This window comes from Lycorma delicatula, chromosome 2, assembly GCF_047948215.1.
Source record: "Lycorma delicatula isolate Av1 chromosome 2, ASM4794821v1, whole genome shotgun sequence".
Lineage (NCBI taxonomy): Eukaryota > Metazoa > Arthropoda > Insecta > Hemiptera > Fulgoridae > Lycorma > Lycorma delicatula.
The window spans coordinates 93,016,102-93,034,004 of NC_134456.1; the positions used below are offsets into that span (position 1 = coordinate 93,016,102).

General features: G+C 33.6%; 1 protein-coding gene across 1 annotated transcript in view; it reads left to right on the forward strand.

Moving 5' to 3' along the window:
* Positions 1–17,903, forward strand: part of LOC142320220 (stalled ribosome sensor GCN1-like) — a 41,175-nt gene that overhangs the window by 8,587 nt on the left and 14,685 nt on the right. Inside the window, exons 3-6 of the mRNA XM_075357913.1 lie at positions 1,027–1,128; positions 6,833–7,132; positions 17,177–17,378; positions 17,575–17,726. Coding sequence (XP_075214028.1) covers positions 17,249–17,378; positions 17,575–17,726 — 282 coding nt within the window. The 5' untranslated portion in view covers positions 1,027–1,128; positions 6,833–7,132; positions 17,177–17,248. The remainder of the gene's footprint in view (positions 1–1,026; positions 1,129–6,832; positions 7,133–17,176; positions 17,379–17,574; positions 17,727–17,903) is intronic.

Here is a 17,903-nt window from a genome sequence, read left to right on the forward strand (position 1 = left end):
ACTGACGTGCTTTCGGGCGTGGAGATCCTTTGCCATTCCGTTGTGATTGAAATTTTGTCTCACAGTTATAAACCCAGCTTTCGTTTCCCGTTATGATCCTTGCATGAATTTTTCATCGTCATTGGCTTGTTCAAGAAGTTGCCGACAAACGTCCACTTGTTCTTTCTGCTGTTGGAGCATCAAACGAATAAGAAACTATGCTGCAGTTCTATGCATATTCAATTCTTCAGTGAAAATGTCACTGCATGACCCAATTAAAATGCTAACCTCTTACGCAAGTTCTCAGCCAGTCAATGGCGATTTGCACGCACCAGATCGTTAATTTTCTGAACGCGGGTGTCATCAGTTGGAAGTTGAAGACTTTCCAGTTCTAGGGTTATTTTCAATCGACAGTCACTAAAACGTGACGACTGACTTTTAAATCGTGAAAACCATTCATAACATTGCGTACGACCCAGAGCATCATCTCTGTAAGCTTGGTTCAAAAGTTGAAACGTTTCTGTGAAAGTTTTCCCCAGTTTCACGCAAAATTATACATTGTATCGTTGTTCCCGAAAATCGCATATTACAAAAATCGCTACTAACAATTTAAACACATAGCACTCAAATAATATGAAAACTAGACGAAATATCAACAATCCAAGAACATCTGGTTACAGAGGTTATGCGGAACACAATGCTGCCAACCGCACATCACTAAATATCTCCGTTGGCGCATAATTAAAAATGTTCGGTTATTTTCTGAACAGACCTTGTATTTTTGTAAACAAACTTTTTTACCAACCTCATCTATCCTCTCTCTACTCTTCAGTTATTTAATAAATACAATTATTATGTAAAATTATTACTGATGATTAATGGATTATAATGCCATCAAATTAGAAGTGAAATGCTGGTCTTCTGTTGTCCAAACAACCAGTAGAGGCAGTCAAGATTCTTTACATTTTATTACAAAAAAGTAGTGATATTGTTGCATTTTATCAAACTATTAATTAAATATTGAAACTATGGTCTGTAAAATTTCAGATTGAGCTGAGCGGGTCTAAAGATAAAATACCACCAGTTGAAGAAACTGATGTTAAGCCTGATGAGCAGGATACTGAATTGGAGACAAAGGAAGGTGATGATGTAAGTGGCGTAATTAATTTCTTAATTATAAACAATTTTCTGAAGTACTACTTAACAGTTTTTTTTAGATACATAATTGCTGAAATATTTTGCAGTTAGCTTAATTTTCACAAATTACCATGAATCACGGTAATTATGGTTCCTGGTTTGGAAAAATCTGTAATTTTCAAGTCTTCATTTTCTTCCTAAATTAGTTAACAAATTATATTGCCTAATAGTTTCAAATCATGCTCTTAATCCATTTTAGTAGTACTGAACCTATTGTTTATTATAGACCACTTTTAAATATTTTAAATTATTACCGTCAAACTTAACTTTTTAAAGGCACTGAATGATTATCATTAAACTATTAAATCTTAAGAAAGTAGTAATAAATATGCATATTTTTATATCCCCGTTACTTTTATTGTAATAAAATCATATCAATAGTAGTAAACAGAATAATGAATTCTTTTAAATTAATCAATGAGGAAGGCCTTCCATTTTTTACTTGAGTTTAATAGCTAAAGTTTCTATCCTGATTTCATTTTAAAATTGTTTTTGTCTATCATTTTTAAAGATAAAATAGTCAAAGAAATAGTGCAACAATAAAATACATTACAAGACACCAATGTTTTAAAAGCCAACTTCAACAGTGCTTATTCAGGGGATTTTGTCTTGAACTACAAATTTATAGAATTGCCTCTGAAAATAATGGTGATCATGTCTTCTTCTATTGATGTGTTCCTTTTGATGTTTACACTTAAATGAAAATGATCATTAATTGACTTACTGGCTGTGTCAGTCATGGAATCAAGGAAACATTTTGTTTAATAAATGCCTTGTAATTCTGATTTGATGAGCGATAATGTAATTCTAACTCCATTGTTTTGATCTTGTATTATACTTAAATATGATACAATGTCCTAGAAGATGGAGTAATTAAAATGGATAAAGATATCCTCCATCTATGCTAATTATTTAGTAGTCATGAAAAATCAGATGAAAAAATCATGAAACAAATCGTAAAACAGTCATAATAAATCATTGGATCACTGAAATGAAATTTGCTACTTCATGAAAAATAATCTTGCCACATAGCTCAGAAAAACAAGAAAAAACTTAATAACATGATAATCATTTTGTATAGTCTTGATAATCAAGTACAAACAAATAATCCTTGACTTAACTACCCACAACAACTTTATCATGCCCACTACAGTTCTATATTACATGATTCCTGGTAGTTTATGACAAACTCAAAATCTGCTCTGTTTTGACAATAAAAATTTTAAAGTTTATTTTCTAAAACTATAATATAACGCTAAACTACCCAGTGTTTTTTTAAGTATCAGATCTTATTACTTGGACAGCTCAGTTAATGGCTTACCTTCGGGGGGAACATGACAAATAATTCTGTGATTTATTATATGAGTTGAAAACAGCACAATAGGTACTGAGAAAATCTTGAACATGTATCACAAAAGTGAAACACATACCCCCTTTTTTTACGTTGCTACAGTTGGGAATTAAAGATTTAAATTGTCTAGATTGCTATTATAGCTAGTTGAAAACATGCTCATGCTTCAAACTTATTTAACAGCTTGTTCTTGCACAAGGCCATACAAATCGACCTAAATGGAAACAATGGGCACAAATTGAAATCAACAAAGCCATTTAAGCAAAAGCCTTTTTGCTTTAATTCTGTATGATACAAAACAAACATGAAATTTAAACCCACCTTTGCATTTATCTAGAAGTTATAACTTTATATAGTAACACCAACAGTGCTGATTATGATTAAATCACCTTTTTTTTTTTTTTTTATGTTTGTGGAGGGAAAGCTCTGCCAGCCACTACCTGCCTGTACAAATGGTAGTTTGTACAGGCTCTTGGCAGCTAAAACCCCTTCCCCTTATACAGCATGCCCAATACCCACCTTTCAGTATTATTCAGGAGCATGTTGCACTCACCACAGGACTTCAGACTAGTCCTAGACACTTCAACAACAGCTGACTACAGCTGATGGTACCCAACCACTTCCTTGTCCAGGATATCCTCTTCCTGCTCCAACCCAATAGGCAGCTACTTCTCCACTCTTAGTACTTCTCCACACTTTAATCTTCTTGCATATTTTCTTGTAAGACTGCTCTTGAAGCAATTAGCACATAACCTTCATCCAATCTCACTTTGTAATAACATAAACTGCATCACCGCCTCTGAGCTTGCATATTCAACAAATCTGCTAGCCATCTCAGACACACAAAAAAGTATATCAACTGTATTTTTGTCTCCGCAATACCTACATACAGCTGAGAGCCTCTTTCTCCTATCAATTAACTGTTGAATGCCCCATGGCCCATAAGCCACTGGATCATCCAAAAGTCCACCTCTCCATGACTTTGTCCTATGCAGCTCCTATTGGCTGAAATGAGAAAGTACATCCACCTACCAACGATAGCTTGCCACCACCTAAGCAAGCTCTCCCTTGCTTCCAACTTATTCATACCTTCACTCTTCTCTGATCTTTCCAGGATCAACAAATTCATCAGCAGGGACACCTGCTGTGACCAACATGTCTTTTAAGGAAAACATGCACTATGCCCTGTCTACCCAAAGTGTTATACTTCTCTGTAGGCTATCTAATTTCTGTCTATAGCGCTGTATTTCCATAGCTCTCTTCCAGATTGATGCAGCAATTTAGCACAACTGAAGAAGCAGTAAATGCAATTAATTTCATCAAAGTTTTAGGACCATCCACATTTCTCATCAACCTTATTATAGTTGAAGCTGTCCTTTTTGCTTTCTTAACAGTTTCATCCACATGTGCTGTGAATTTCCTGTTCCTATTCAGTCATACTCAAGATACTTCCCTATGAGGGATGGCTAGATCTCAAGGTCCATAACCTTAATACTGAACTGTGGGGTATCCTTCTCCTACCTGTCATCTGGATTACTTCTGTTTTTTCACAGCCATCTGTAATCCTCTTTCTAAAAGCCACTCCCTAACAATCTCAATAGATACATTCGCCTCTATCATTACATCCTCTATATCTCTTGCTGTCAAACCAGGGCTAGATCATCTGCAAATGCTATAGGCTCAACTCCTTCTGACCAATTGAGATTCAGCAGTCCATCATATTGCGAATTCCAAAATGTATGTCCCAAAACAGAACCTTGTGGAACACCATGCTCCATAGCAACAACCACCTCTCACTCTCTGCAGTTGCAAAAAGTCGCCTCCTTTCAAAATATTCCTGCAAAAATCTATTCAAATAAGGACTAACTTTCTTCTGTCTAATTCTTCTATGATCATCTACCATGTTACGTTATTAAATGAATTCTTAACATCTAAGACCATTGTAGAGGAAGTTGTCTGTAGAGACAACTTCCTCTACAAGTACTACAGAAAGCTTTATCTCTATTGCTTTCCCAAGAACACTGATAAAACAAATTGGCCTATAATCTGAGGGATCATTCACCCTTTTCTTCCACCCTTTTTTTTTTTTTAGTAATACTAACCTTGCACACTTTCATTCTTCTAGAATCCATCTTTTTAAAAAAAACTGTTCATTGTATTCAGTAGTGTAGCTTTAATGTAGTGCAATGTTCCAGCAGTGCAACTTCAATGACCACTCTGACTACCTCCACTGTTTTTGCCATCTGTTACTGGGCCCTTGCCCAGCCTCAATCTCCACTGCACTATTGAAGCTCGCTCCTCCATGGTATACTCAGGTATATTGACTGCAACTATTTCCATCACACAACTATTTCCCAACATTTTCACACTGAAAGAGAACCTCAATTGCATTGGTCAATTATCTCCACGTTAGAATAGTCTCACTATTTAAAGTGTCTAAAATCACCTACCTATTATGAAAATCATGGTACCTTTAATTTTCTGTCAAGTAGCTAATATTTCAACATTTCACTCGAGATTAATGAACGAAGTAGTAAAAAAAAATTCACTTGAAGGAACCATACCTTACAGATTATGATTTTAGTTAGCAACTCAAAAAAATCTTTACGCAAAGAATGATGCTTATGATGTTATGATAATTATGATGATTATGATGTTATTGGATAAGTTTACAACTAAAACCATTCTCATAAGCAACGGCAGCTCACGTGTAGGCACTGTGGAACTGCAGCTTCATATCCCCTATTCCCACTTGATATTATCAGTAACATTTAATATGAGTCCTTTTTTCTTTAATTCTTTCTTCATACTTGTACAATATATAATCTTTAAGCTTAATGTCAGTAGTCATCCTACAGTTTATGAAAAAGGTAACAAAAACATTTGTATGGAACTGTGTGCCTCACAGTTCCAGTGGCATGGTGTTTGGCTGTTGTGCGCATGCACACATAGGAAGCTGTATGCAAGGCTGCAATAGCACAGTGCCGACTCTGGTGTTGTGGTGGGAAGGTAGTTTTTTTTACTACATGTGTGTATGGAACATTCCTTGTTCATTCCCTTTTCTAGTTTAGTCGGTGGAAGGAATATGAAAATGGTTTAGTTGTTTTTCGGTAGTGATCAGAAGATGGCAGAAAGCAAGGGCTCTTTGATTGCCAAAAATATGCTGAAAGAGCAAAAGAGGAGATAATTTGTAAAAACTAATATCTATTTGCTTCTGTGTGCATAGAAATTTAAATTAAGCACCATTGGTGTATAGTGTTTTTAAGCTTACATTTTATTAAGTTATTGTCTAATAATACTAAAAAATACTACCTGAATTGACATTTTATTATTTATTTGGTTAAACCAAATATCAGTTTTTAAGCACAATGTGCTTAAAGCTGTGTATCATGTTCTTGAATCTGATAGTGTAGGATTATATTATTATCCTGCTTCAAGCTATTCTGTGATTCATTCTTTTTTTTTTGGTTATTTTATTTTACAGAAAAATTTAATCATGGCCTTGAAAAGACCCAGAAAAAAATTTTCTGTAGCAGCACCCCCATTAATTTTAGCTGCTCATAAATTCAATAAACACATTGGATATAAGTATCAGAAGGATTAGAGACCAGCCCAGCACTTAAGTTTTATAGAGCTGTTATTTTTATTTTCAGATTTTACTAAAATGCCTTATATTTATTTCTCTACAAGAAACATGCAACCAAGTTAGAACTCTATACAGCATCCCATCTTGCCAGAAAAGGCAACTAAAAGAGAGGCGTAATCATAAAACTCTCCTTTTGACTTTTAGGATAACAATCAACTTCTAAAGTTAAGCCTCTAATTTTTTTTGAACAAAACTCTTTTGATGCTGTGAGAGTATGTTCTGTATAAATTATCCAGAAGGATAATCATATTACAGGCTGGTGATTAACTTCAAAGTTCTAGAGTTGAGGACTTAATAGTCAAAGGTTTAATGATCTACTGCTGTTAGTAGTTCTCTATTAATAGTCCTTTCTAATTAGGAAACTGATCAAAAGACCTATAACTTAATGTGATTGGAAAGAAAAAAAAATGAACAATTAACAGGTATTTGACCATTCATAGATATTTAAGATACCAAATAATGGATAATTCATTATTAAGATAAATCCTCTTCCCTGAATAAAATTCCAAGCAAAATTCTCGTGAACAATTAAAAAAAAAAAAAATTAAATCTTGGAATAAGTTTCATGTCTGAATATTATTAAACATGTTACTTTGTGTTGTACTTTATTAATTTTACAAGAACATAAGTGATAACTGATGAATGTTAACTTTATTCAGGATAAAAGTATTTCTTCAAGAACTACAGGACCTCAAGGAAAAGTAAAAAAAACTGAAGGATCTCAAGGAAGAGGCAAAAGAACTGAAGGATTTCAAGGAGATGGAGACCCAGTTCAGTTGAAGAAAGAAAGAGATAATTTAAGAGCTGAACTTGATCATTTAATGAGTGTTGAGCAAGAGTTAAAGGCTGCAGAGCAAAGAATTACAGAACTATTGTGTGAAATTGAGAATTTACAAAGATGTTTAGAAAAGGTAGAATGTGATGCAATGCAGATGTTTCAAATAATTGAACAGCAGCAGGTACGTATAATTAATAAATGTAATACATATGTGTTTTGATTCAATTTTTCTATCAACTTAGTTATAATTTTTCTTATCTTTTACTTTTTGTAATGAAATTTGTATTTCCAGTCATCCTGTTTCATTAAATCACTTCCAGTGTCTATATTTTATCTAAATGCATTTTCTATTGGGCTTCTAAAAAAACAGGGTCTTTGCTAAGTTATGAAATTAGCAAATAGACTTTAGGGGAGTATTTTGAAAGGATAAGAAAATTTATTGCACTGGTAACATTGTTTATTGAAAATCATATTCTCTTTTGAACATAAATATATTTCCAGTAACTCAGATCTAACAAATTTATATATCAGAAGTTTAAATTTGTTAAATCTTTGGTTTAGGTATACATTGTTGATTTAAAGCTAAAATAAAAATAAAAAAAAATGTGAATCTGTAGTTACAGTTCAATGTGTGTTCCATAGAAAGTTTAATTGTGAATCCCCCAAATGACAATAACGTTCATCGATGATATAATCAGTTTGAAATGACGAAATATCTGTGTAAAAGGAAGAGTATGGCACAACCAACAGTGTCTGAAGAAAATGTTGAACATTTTTTCAGGGAGAATCTTTCCGGCATAGTCCTAAAAAATCTGTTTAGGAAGGTCCCAACAGTGGCAAACAAGCTATGGTTAACAATGGCAAACTAGTGGTGCCATTGTTAACAGTGTGGAATGACTTAATGAAAACCCTTACAAATGCTTCTTCCATACTGTTCACAGCTATTAGAGGCTTTGAACATTGTGTGTGTCAACATTACAAACAGAATGTTCCAGCATGAAGATTTCATGCTTTCTTGATTGTGTTATGTTGAGTCAATATTTCATCTTATTAGGAAATACAACACCTAATATTCATATCTGGGGGTCAGAAAATCCCCATTAACTCTTTCAATGTGAAAAGGACTCCCCAAAACTTAATGGTTTCTGTGCAGTGTCCTGACAGCAAGTTTACAGACAGTGTTTTTTTATGAAACAATCATAACAGAAGTTGCTGATTTGGATATGCTGCATACATGGCTCTTTCCTCAACTGCAAGGTGGACCAGAGAATTATTTTTTTTTGGAAGCAATATGGTGTGCCTCCTCACTGGCATAACTCTGTACAAGACCAGTTAAATGATGTTTTCCCTGACTGCTGCATGAACCCGATAACAGAGCTTGTTTGCTGCAGTTCTCAAGGTGATTCTCAATGTGATTTTTTTTCTTTCCTCAAAGTTTTATGAAGGATAGTGTACATGAGCACACCCCCACTACCAGATTTGTAAGTACTGATCTATCCAATTGGAGGCAAAGGAAGCTGTCACTTCTATTATTCCAGACATGCTGGTTAAAGTATGAGATAAACTCTCCTATAGGTTGGATGTGTGCCGCATGACAATGACACTCAAGTGTAATTCATTACTGTAATTCAAATTAAGAGGTATTAGACAGTTGTGCTAATAACATTTTTTGTAAACCTGTATGAATAATATGAGGTATGTTTGATAAGCCCATAAAGAAACACTTTTGCAGTTGCAGAAGAGTAAACTGGTTCATTGTCTTTGTAAAAAAGGACTTCTTTTTCATTTGTTTTGCAGAAAGTCAATGAAGATTATGCCACAAACATCCCTACATTCTGTGACCTTATTACCTTTCCTGCTAATGGAATGGTTTTCATGTTCTTTGGGACAAGTTTCCCAACTAAAACCCACTGTTAGTGAGCTACCCAATTTTCACATACTATTATGTAGGTGAAAATTCCTCTCAATTATACTGAAACAGCCCAAACCATGTTTTGCAATATGTACCCATTCACATCATTCATACTCATCATACTCACTCATTCACATCATTTGTGAGTAAATGCAGAATCACTTTTTTACAAACAAATGTAATATTCAATTCTTAGGACCTGAAAAAATAAAATTTAAGAAAAAATTAAATTTTTTTATACCAAAAAAAAAGATACAGATATCTCATTTATTTTTAATTTGCCATGCATTTGATCAGCAATAGTTTTAAAATAAATTATTCAAACAAACCTTTCAAGAGCAGTAAAAGTAAGTTTTATTTAAGTAATGAACATCACCATTTTTTATTTTTTCAAAGCATATTATTTTTAATGAAGAGAAAATTGTGTTTGTAACATTAATAATGTTATCAGGCTGTTTTCAGATATGTTCCAACTGTGTGTTAAGGCAGGCAGACATCTGAAAATACATTCTCTTCTTTATACTAATAAAATTATAGTTGAAGGAAGAATCAGAATCTAGATCACAATTTCCAAATTGGTGTTAGGAACATGCTTACAAAAGCAAATAGTGATGAGCTGCAAAAGTGCTGCGGATGAGTACTACAATCTCATGTCTGGAAGTAGTATAAACATAGATTGGAATGATTACTTATAAACTTACTATAGACTATAAATCAGCCAATACTGGGTTTACATCCTGGTGGTTCAGATACAAAGTGAAAATTAGATAAAATTTTAAAATCTGTTTGGCCTCTATAATCGTAAAATATGACCATATTTTATCTAGAGATTATTTTTATGTAGTTGCTTTTTGTTTATTGTCATATTCTAATTCACTGGTGAGATTCTGCTTCTTCAGAAGGCTATATGAGGCATTCAGAAGCCAATGTGATTAATTCGATTTTATCATGGTTTACAAGCCGATATAGTTTCCACGAATTTACTATAACAGAATCGATAGCATTAGTAAACAATGGCCACCACCACTTTTTTTCACGCACTTTTATTCTATAGTTTCCAATCCCATAGTTATATCTTTTCTTTCTTTTCTGCTATATCTTTTTGTATTTGCTAATGGGTAAATTCCATTGTGATTACTGGCACCACTGCATTATCATTTCATCTAGCTACTACAAAACTAGTTTTTTTATCAAATGTACCTCTATCCATATTCTGCAATACTATTGAACTCTTTAGTGGGCAATTAGGAAGCCTATTTTCTCTGACAGTGCCGGTAGTGAAATATCCTTTTTCATTGAGTAATTAAATAGATCATATGTCGAAAAATTAAAATCTAATAATGTGTTAAACAAAGATGGAACACCAATATATAATACGAAAGGTAAAGTCGATAGATGGGTGGAATATATTGAAGAGTTATACGGAGGAAATGAAATAGAAAATGGTGTTATAGAGGAAGAAGAGGAAGTTGAGGAGGATGAAATGAGAGATACAATACTGAGATCTGAATTTAAGAGAGCATTAAAAGATTTAAATGAGAAAGGCTTCTGGAATAGACGGGATACCTGTAGAATTTCTGCGCAGTGCCGGTGAGGAAGCAATTGATAGATTATACAAACTGGTGTGTAATATTTATGAAAAAGGGGAATTTCCCTCAGACTTCAAAAAAAGTGTTATAGTTATGATACCAAAGAAAGCGGGGGCAGATAAATGTGAAGAATACAGAACAATTAGTTTAACTAGTCATGCATCAAAAATCTTAACTAGAATTCTATACAGAAGAATTGAGAGGAGAGTGGAAAAAGTGTTAGGAGAAGACCGATTTGGTTTCAGGAAAAGTATAAGGGACAAGGGAAGCAATTTTAGGCCTCAGATTAATAGTAGAAGCAAGATTAAAGAAAAACAAACCAACATACTTGGCGTTTATAGACCTAGAAAAGGCATTCGATAACGTAGACTGGAATGAAATGTTCAGCATTTTAAAAAAATTAGGGTTCAAATACAGAGATAGAAGAACGATTGCTAACATTTACAGGAACAGTAATAATTGAAGAACATAAGAAAGAAGCCGTAATAAGAAAGGGAGTCCGACAAGGAAGTTCCCTATCTCCGTTACTTTTTAATCTGTACATGGAAATAGCAGTTAATGATGTTAAAGAACAATTTAGATTCGGAAAGCTGCATCAAACCAGTCAAAAGACTGAAGACAAAAAAAAAAATGTTGAAAAAAAATTGTCAAAATAAATTCTATGCTCGTTCAGATTGGATACAACATTTAACAGATCGAGAGTACTACTTGTGTCCCCAGGCCATATTCAGGTTTTTCTTTTTTAGCACCTCCGTATGTTATAAATTGGTACAAATACCCCATCAGAACTACATAAACACCAAAGCTTGAATCCAAATCTGATTGGTTGGTTTTCTCCCTTATAAACATTTTTGCAGAATGCCTACCAAAATACGGCACCATTTCTTCAACGATAGATAAATTATGAGAAAAAACGCCAAACTGTAAATTACGTTTGTTTATTTCATAAAAAAATGGCCGAATTTCTGCAAATTTATCGTTCTTGTCAAGCAGTTTGTTATCGGAGAGGTGCAGGTTCCTTTTTATTGCTCTAAAGGTGTTGAATTTCTGATGATTTCAACAACCTTATCTTCATCCTTTACTTAAATACATTTCTGTTTGAGGTAACGTATGATAACCAGTCAGTATCGAAATTGCAATAAATCTTTATAGTAACGAACGCACTATTTAAAGAAAAATCATGCCGATTGTTGTCATGTCCATATTTTATACTGAACTCTAAAATCATATTCAGCAAATCAATATCAAAATAAAGGAAAAATATTTCAAGGGGTGATTTTTCCCAGTTTATTTTCTAAAATTTCTATTTGTCTATGTTCTACTGAAATTGGCAATTCTTTATAAATTGGTTCAATTTTTTCCCATTTTGGAATGTTTGTTTTGGGTTTTGTTTTAGATTTTTTTGGTTTATCCTTGCAATTTGATATTTCAGCATCAATGTCTTTTTCTGAATGTACATGAATCTCAAACGTACCTGCTATATCAGTTGTTGCTGTAGAAGAGGTCTCGATTAGCAAATTGTCATCAAAATCTTCTTCATCTGTAAGTTCATCAACTTTAGGTGGAATATAAGTCGCGTCAATAGCAGTTGCTTGCAATATGTTATCTTCATCTAAAATGGACTGCAATTCGTCAAGTGTCAGCGGTTTTTCAAAATTCCACATTTTCAAAAATACTTGAATTATAATGAAATCAACTCGACTCTTGTAAAACTAATGCATGTACATAGTAAATAAACACTATACTAAAAGACGATGTAATATTGTTTGAGATATTTCTTGAGTAAATTTCTATGAATTATAAATTATTAATACCGAATACGTAATCAAAATTTAACAACAAAAGGAAACGCTGTATCAATTCAATAAAATGTTAGACTAAACAAAAATACAACAATGTATAAGCAAAGCAATGCACACAAGACTGTGAGAATATTCCAACATAACCTATTACGATGTATGCTTAGCTCATGAATCATCACTCATTATGCCAAAGGGATGCGTCATCGCACCATTATCTTTAACGACTGCTATTTATAATGATTTTTAAAAAGTTATTTTTATCAATTGACAATAAGAAAAAACAAAACCTAGAGATATAATTAAAATAATAATATTTTTATAACAACCACACTCTGCTATCCAAATATATTATAAAATGAAGCAGTTACACGGAATGTTAAATGTAAGTTTGAATGCAGTTAAACTTAAATAATAATAACGTAATCAATTATAACTTATGTTAGGGTGATCAAAGAACTTAACAAAGTAAGGCCAAATTCTAAAAAGTTAGGAAAATTATTATTTTTTTTTTTTTGTCTTCAGTCATTTGACTGGTTTGTTGCAGCTCTCCAAGATTCCCTATCTAGTGCTAGTCGTTTCATTTCAGTATACCCTCTACATCCTACATCCCTAACAATTTGTTTTACATATTCCAAACGTGGCCTGCCTTCACAATTTTTTCCTTCTACCTGTCCTTCCAATATTAAAGCGACTATTCCAGGATGCCTTAGTATGTGGCCTATAAGTCTGTCTCTTCTTTTAACTATATATTTCCAAATGCTACTTTCTTCATCTATTTGCCGCAATACCTCTTCATTTGTCACTTTATCCACCCATCTGATTTTTAACATTCTCCTATAGCACCGCATTTCAAAAGCTTCTAATCTTTTCTTCTCAGATACTCTGATTGTCCAAGTTTCACTTCCATATAAAGCGACACTCCAAACATACACTTTCAAAAATCTTTTCCTGACATTTAAATTCATTCTTGATGTAAACAAATTATATTTCTTACTGAAGGCTCGTTTAGCTTGTGCTATTCGGCATTTTATATCGCTCCTGCTTCGTCCATCTTTAGTAATTCTACTTCCCAAATAACAAAATTCTTCTACCTCCATAATCTTTTCTCCTTCTATTTTCACATTCAGCGGTCCATCTTTGTTATTTCTACTACATTTCATTACTTTTGTTTTGTTCTTGTTTATTTTCACGCGATAGTTCTTGCGTAGGACTTCATCTATGCCGTCCATTGTTTCTTCTAAATCCTTTTTACTCTCGGCTAGAATTACTATATCATCAGCAAATCGTAGCATCTTTATCTTTTCACCTTGTACTGTTACTCAGAATCTAAGTTGTTCTTTAACATCATTAACTGCTAGTTCCATGTAAAGATTAAAAAGTAACGGAGATAGGGAACTTCCTTGTCGGACTCCCTTTCTTATTACGGCTTCTTTCTTATGTTCTTCAATTGTTACTGTTGCTGTTTGGTTCCTGTGCATGTTAGCAATTGTTCTTCTATCTATGTATTTGAACCCTCTTTTTTTTTAAATGCTGAACATTTTATTCCAGTCTACGTTATCGAAAGCCTTTTCTAGGTCTATAAACGCCAAGTATGTCGGTTTGTTTTTCTATAATCTTCCTTCTATTATTAATCTGAGGCCTAAAATTGCTTCCCTTGTCCCTATACTTTTCCTGAAACCAAATCGGTCTTCTCCTAACACTTCTTCCACTCTCCTGTCAATTCTTCTGTATAGAATTCTAGTTAAGATTTTTGATGCATGACTAGTTAAACTAATTGTTCTGTATTCTTTACATTTATCTGCCCCTGCTTTCTTTGGTATCATAACTATAACACTTTTTTTGAAGTCTGACGGAAATTCCCGTTTTTCATAAATATTACACACCAGTTTGTATAATCTATCAATCGCTTCCTCACCTGCACTGCGCAGTAATTCTACAGGTATTCCGTCTATTCCAGGAGCATTTCTGCCATTTAAATCTTTTAATGCTCTCTTAAATTCTGCTCTCAGTATTGTTTCTCCCATTTCATCCTCCTCAACTTCCTGTTCTTCCTCTATAACACCATTTTCTAATTCATTTCCTCCGTATAACTCTTCAATATATTCCACCAATCTATCGACTTTACCTTTCGTATTATTAATCGGTGTACCATCTTTGTTTAACACATTATTAGATTTTAATTTATGTACCCCAAAATTTTCCTTAACTTTCCTGTATGCTCCGTCTATTTTACCAATGTTCATTTCTCTATCCACTTCTGAACACTTTTCTTTAATTCACTCTTCTTTCGCCATTTTGCACTTCCTGTTTATAGCATTTCTTAATTGCCGATAGTTCCTTTTACTTTCTTCATCACTACCGTTCTTATATTTTCTACGTTCATCCATCAGCTGCAATATATCGTCTGAAACCCAAGGTTTTCTACCAGTTCTCATTATTCCGCCTAAGTTTGCTTCTGCTGATTAAAGAAGAATTATTTAGAAATATATAAAAAAATTATTTTAGAAAAAGGTGCGTTTACGCACCACTGGCAAATAATCGGTTAAAACATTCATAGTTAATTTGAATGTGTAGAGGATTGAAGTGAAAGACAAAGACAAGAAAATAGAATATAGTTATCATTTGACCTTATAAGATATCTACACTGTAAAATGGAATGGAGAATAATTGTCAAACCAGTCAAAATACTTGTGACAAAAACGTTATATTTAAGGCAGTTCATTCCAGTAGTAATTTTTTTCTTCTGATGACAGGATTTCTTTTATTACCTAACAGACCTCACTTTCTGGACAACTGTTATAGAATTTAGTTTATTTATCATAGAGTTTATTATCTTTTATGATCATACAGGATCGCTTTAGTCAGTCCAATGGAATAGTTTCAGCTTTGCAGTCCTCCCTGTACTTTTTCTTACATTCCGATCTTTGTGCCTTTCTACTGGGTGATTTTTTAGTCCTGTTACCCAATTGTTAATGTCTGGTAATTTTTTTCTAAGAAAGGGAAATTTTATTTTGCGACACAAAGTTGGTAGCGCTAGTACTCAACCGGTATAGATACGGCAGCGTGAGTTGATTTTCCTTGAGCTGTGTAAACTTTTGTGCCGTCTCCGGTCATGTTACTAACAACCATAGAACGAGTTTTCATTCTTGAACAATATTATGCTACGAAATCGTACGCGAGTGTAAAACAATCATTTCAAATTAAATTTGTCGGTGTTCCTCCGCCAGAAAAAATGTCAATTTCTAGGCTAGCAAACCGATTTCGAGAGACAGGTAGTGTTTTTGTAACAGAAAACATAGCGGTTGGCCAACTCGCTTGACAGATGACGTTTTAAAGAATGTGAAAATAAGATCACTCAATTCTCCACGGAAAAGCTTACGAAAACTCTTCACGCAAGTTGGTTTGTCATATTCAAGCGTTCAGAAAGTCGCTAAAAAATTGAAATCCTATCCGTATCAGGTACGATTAGTCAAAGAGCTTCAGCCTCCAGATTTAAACATGCGATTCTAATATCGCCATTGGTTTAGGTCTCTCGTAAACTATAACTGAATCAAATTTTGAAACACAGTGTTCTTTAGCAATGAAGCTTGGATCCATCTCTATGGTTATCTAAACAGTCAAAACTGTCGAATTTGGGTGGTTGAAAATCTTAACGCTTTACAAGACAAATTTTTGCATCCTGAAAAAATCGGTGTGTGGTATCTTGTCATCATATAGTCAGATCCATATTCTTCGAACAGACAGTAAATGGTGACTTATACAAGAATATTGTGTGCCAATTTGTGTCCCTCCTGGAACCTCAAGAACAATATTGCCGGTTTCAGCAAGACGGCGCTACATTCCACACGTCTTGAGAAACCGTGGAGTTTCTACAAGAGTTCTTTGATGATCGAATAATAAGCAAGGACTTATGGCCTCCAAGGTCCCCAGACCTCACATCTCCTGACTGCTTTTTGTCGGGCTATATTAACTCCGAGGCCTTCAAAAACAATCCTCGCACTTTCGATGAACTTAAAGTCAATATTACAGACTTAATCGCGAATATTTCCGATGCGACTCTTAAAAAGGTTTCTTCTAATTAACTGTAAAGAGTCCGTGCGTGTATAACCACAAGCAGTGGGCATTTAGACCATATTCTTTAACGATTATGTAAGTAATAGCTTTTTATTAAATCTCTTTTGTAAGTAACAAATACATTTTTTATTCCACCTAAATTTCCCTTTCTTAAATTACATTTAAAATTGGGTAACAGGACTAAAAAATCTCACTCTGTAGTATTGAAAATGTTTGTGTTGTGACATTTTTTCTTGTAAGTATAAAGAGAGTGTTTTTTGTTCTTGATTTTCTTGTTTAATTTTATCGTATCTCTGGTGTTTACTGGTGTAAGGCCAATTTCTTTCAGGTCCTCTTCTATTTCTCTGATACATAACATCCTGTCACGGTATTTCTCAAGTCGAGGTTATACCGAACTAGCTGTTTCAGGAAGTCTTGAATCTTGCATCCTCATGATACGTCCAAAGAATTCTAGCGTCCCCTTTCACATGGTATCATTGATGGGTTCTAACTCTTTGTACACAACTTTGTCAGGTATAATCGACGATTATTGATGCAGATTCTTTCAATTTTCTGGAGGCTGTTTCTTTTGATTGTATGTTCAAAGCGGAAGAGTGTTTCTGCTGCACGAGTGGTTTCTGGTTTTATAACTGTGTTGTACCATCTTATTTTTGTGTTTATTTATAGGCATTTTTTATTGTAAGTGTACCAGGTTAATTTTTGAGCTTAATCTAGTTTGTTATTTCTTATTTGGATGGAGGTTGTTTGTTACTATTTTTCTGATGTATTTATATCGGGTTACTATATTGATGTAAAAAAAAAAAATTATTAATAAAATGTTATTTTATTTATATTTATTAATATTTTAGGGAAACAATGTTACAAGCTCTTCGAGGTGTAACTACACCAGCTGGTGATAAGATGTACGTAAAGCTGTTTATATGACGCTAACCAGTATGTTATCCCATCCAGAAGATGTTACACGGGCTGCTGATGCCGGTTGCCTCGGTGCTTTGTGTCACTGTTTATCGCCCGAGCAACTTCATGCTACTTTGACCGATCACCATTTACGTAAGTTTTTTGATGTAAATTTCTTAATTAAAATTGTACCTACTTTAATTAATATTTTGATGGATCTTTTTTTAAATGTACGGTTATACTATCATTTCTTTTTAAGCTTTCTGTTTTAAAGTTAGTTTTTGCGATAATATGATGATGAAAATTATGTACGATGACTGTACCAAATTATATGATATTTTGATTTTAGAAGATGACCTGCCACTGGATTGGACATTAAGACACGGTCGCAGTACAGCGTTAATGGTAGCGTTGAAAGAATCGGCTCCTCCTATTATCTACACGGACGAATATAAAGAAAAAATAAACAGGACACTCCTTGTGTACCTAATGGCTGACAGGGTAAGTAAATGTTTTCATTATTTATTATCTTTGTTAATGAAATTCTATTTTTTTTTTTTTTTTTTGAATGCTAGTACTATCTATCGAAGATTCAGTGACTAAGCTGAAATTGCCGATGTCTGATTTATCAGATGCTTATTAAATTATCATTTGCCACCGTACTAAATGGTATATGGA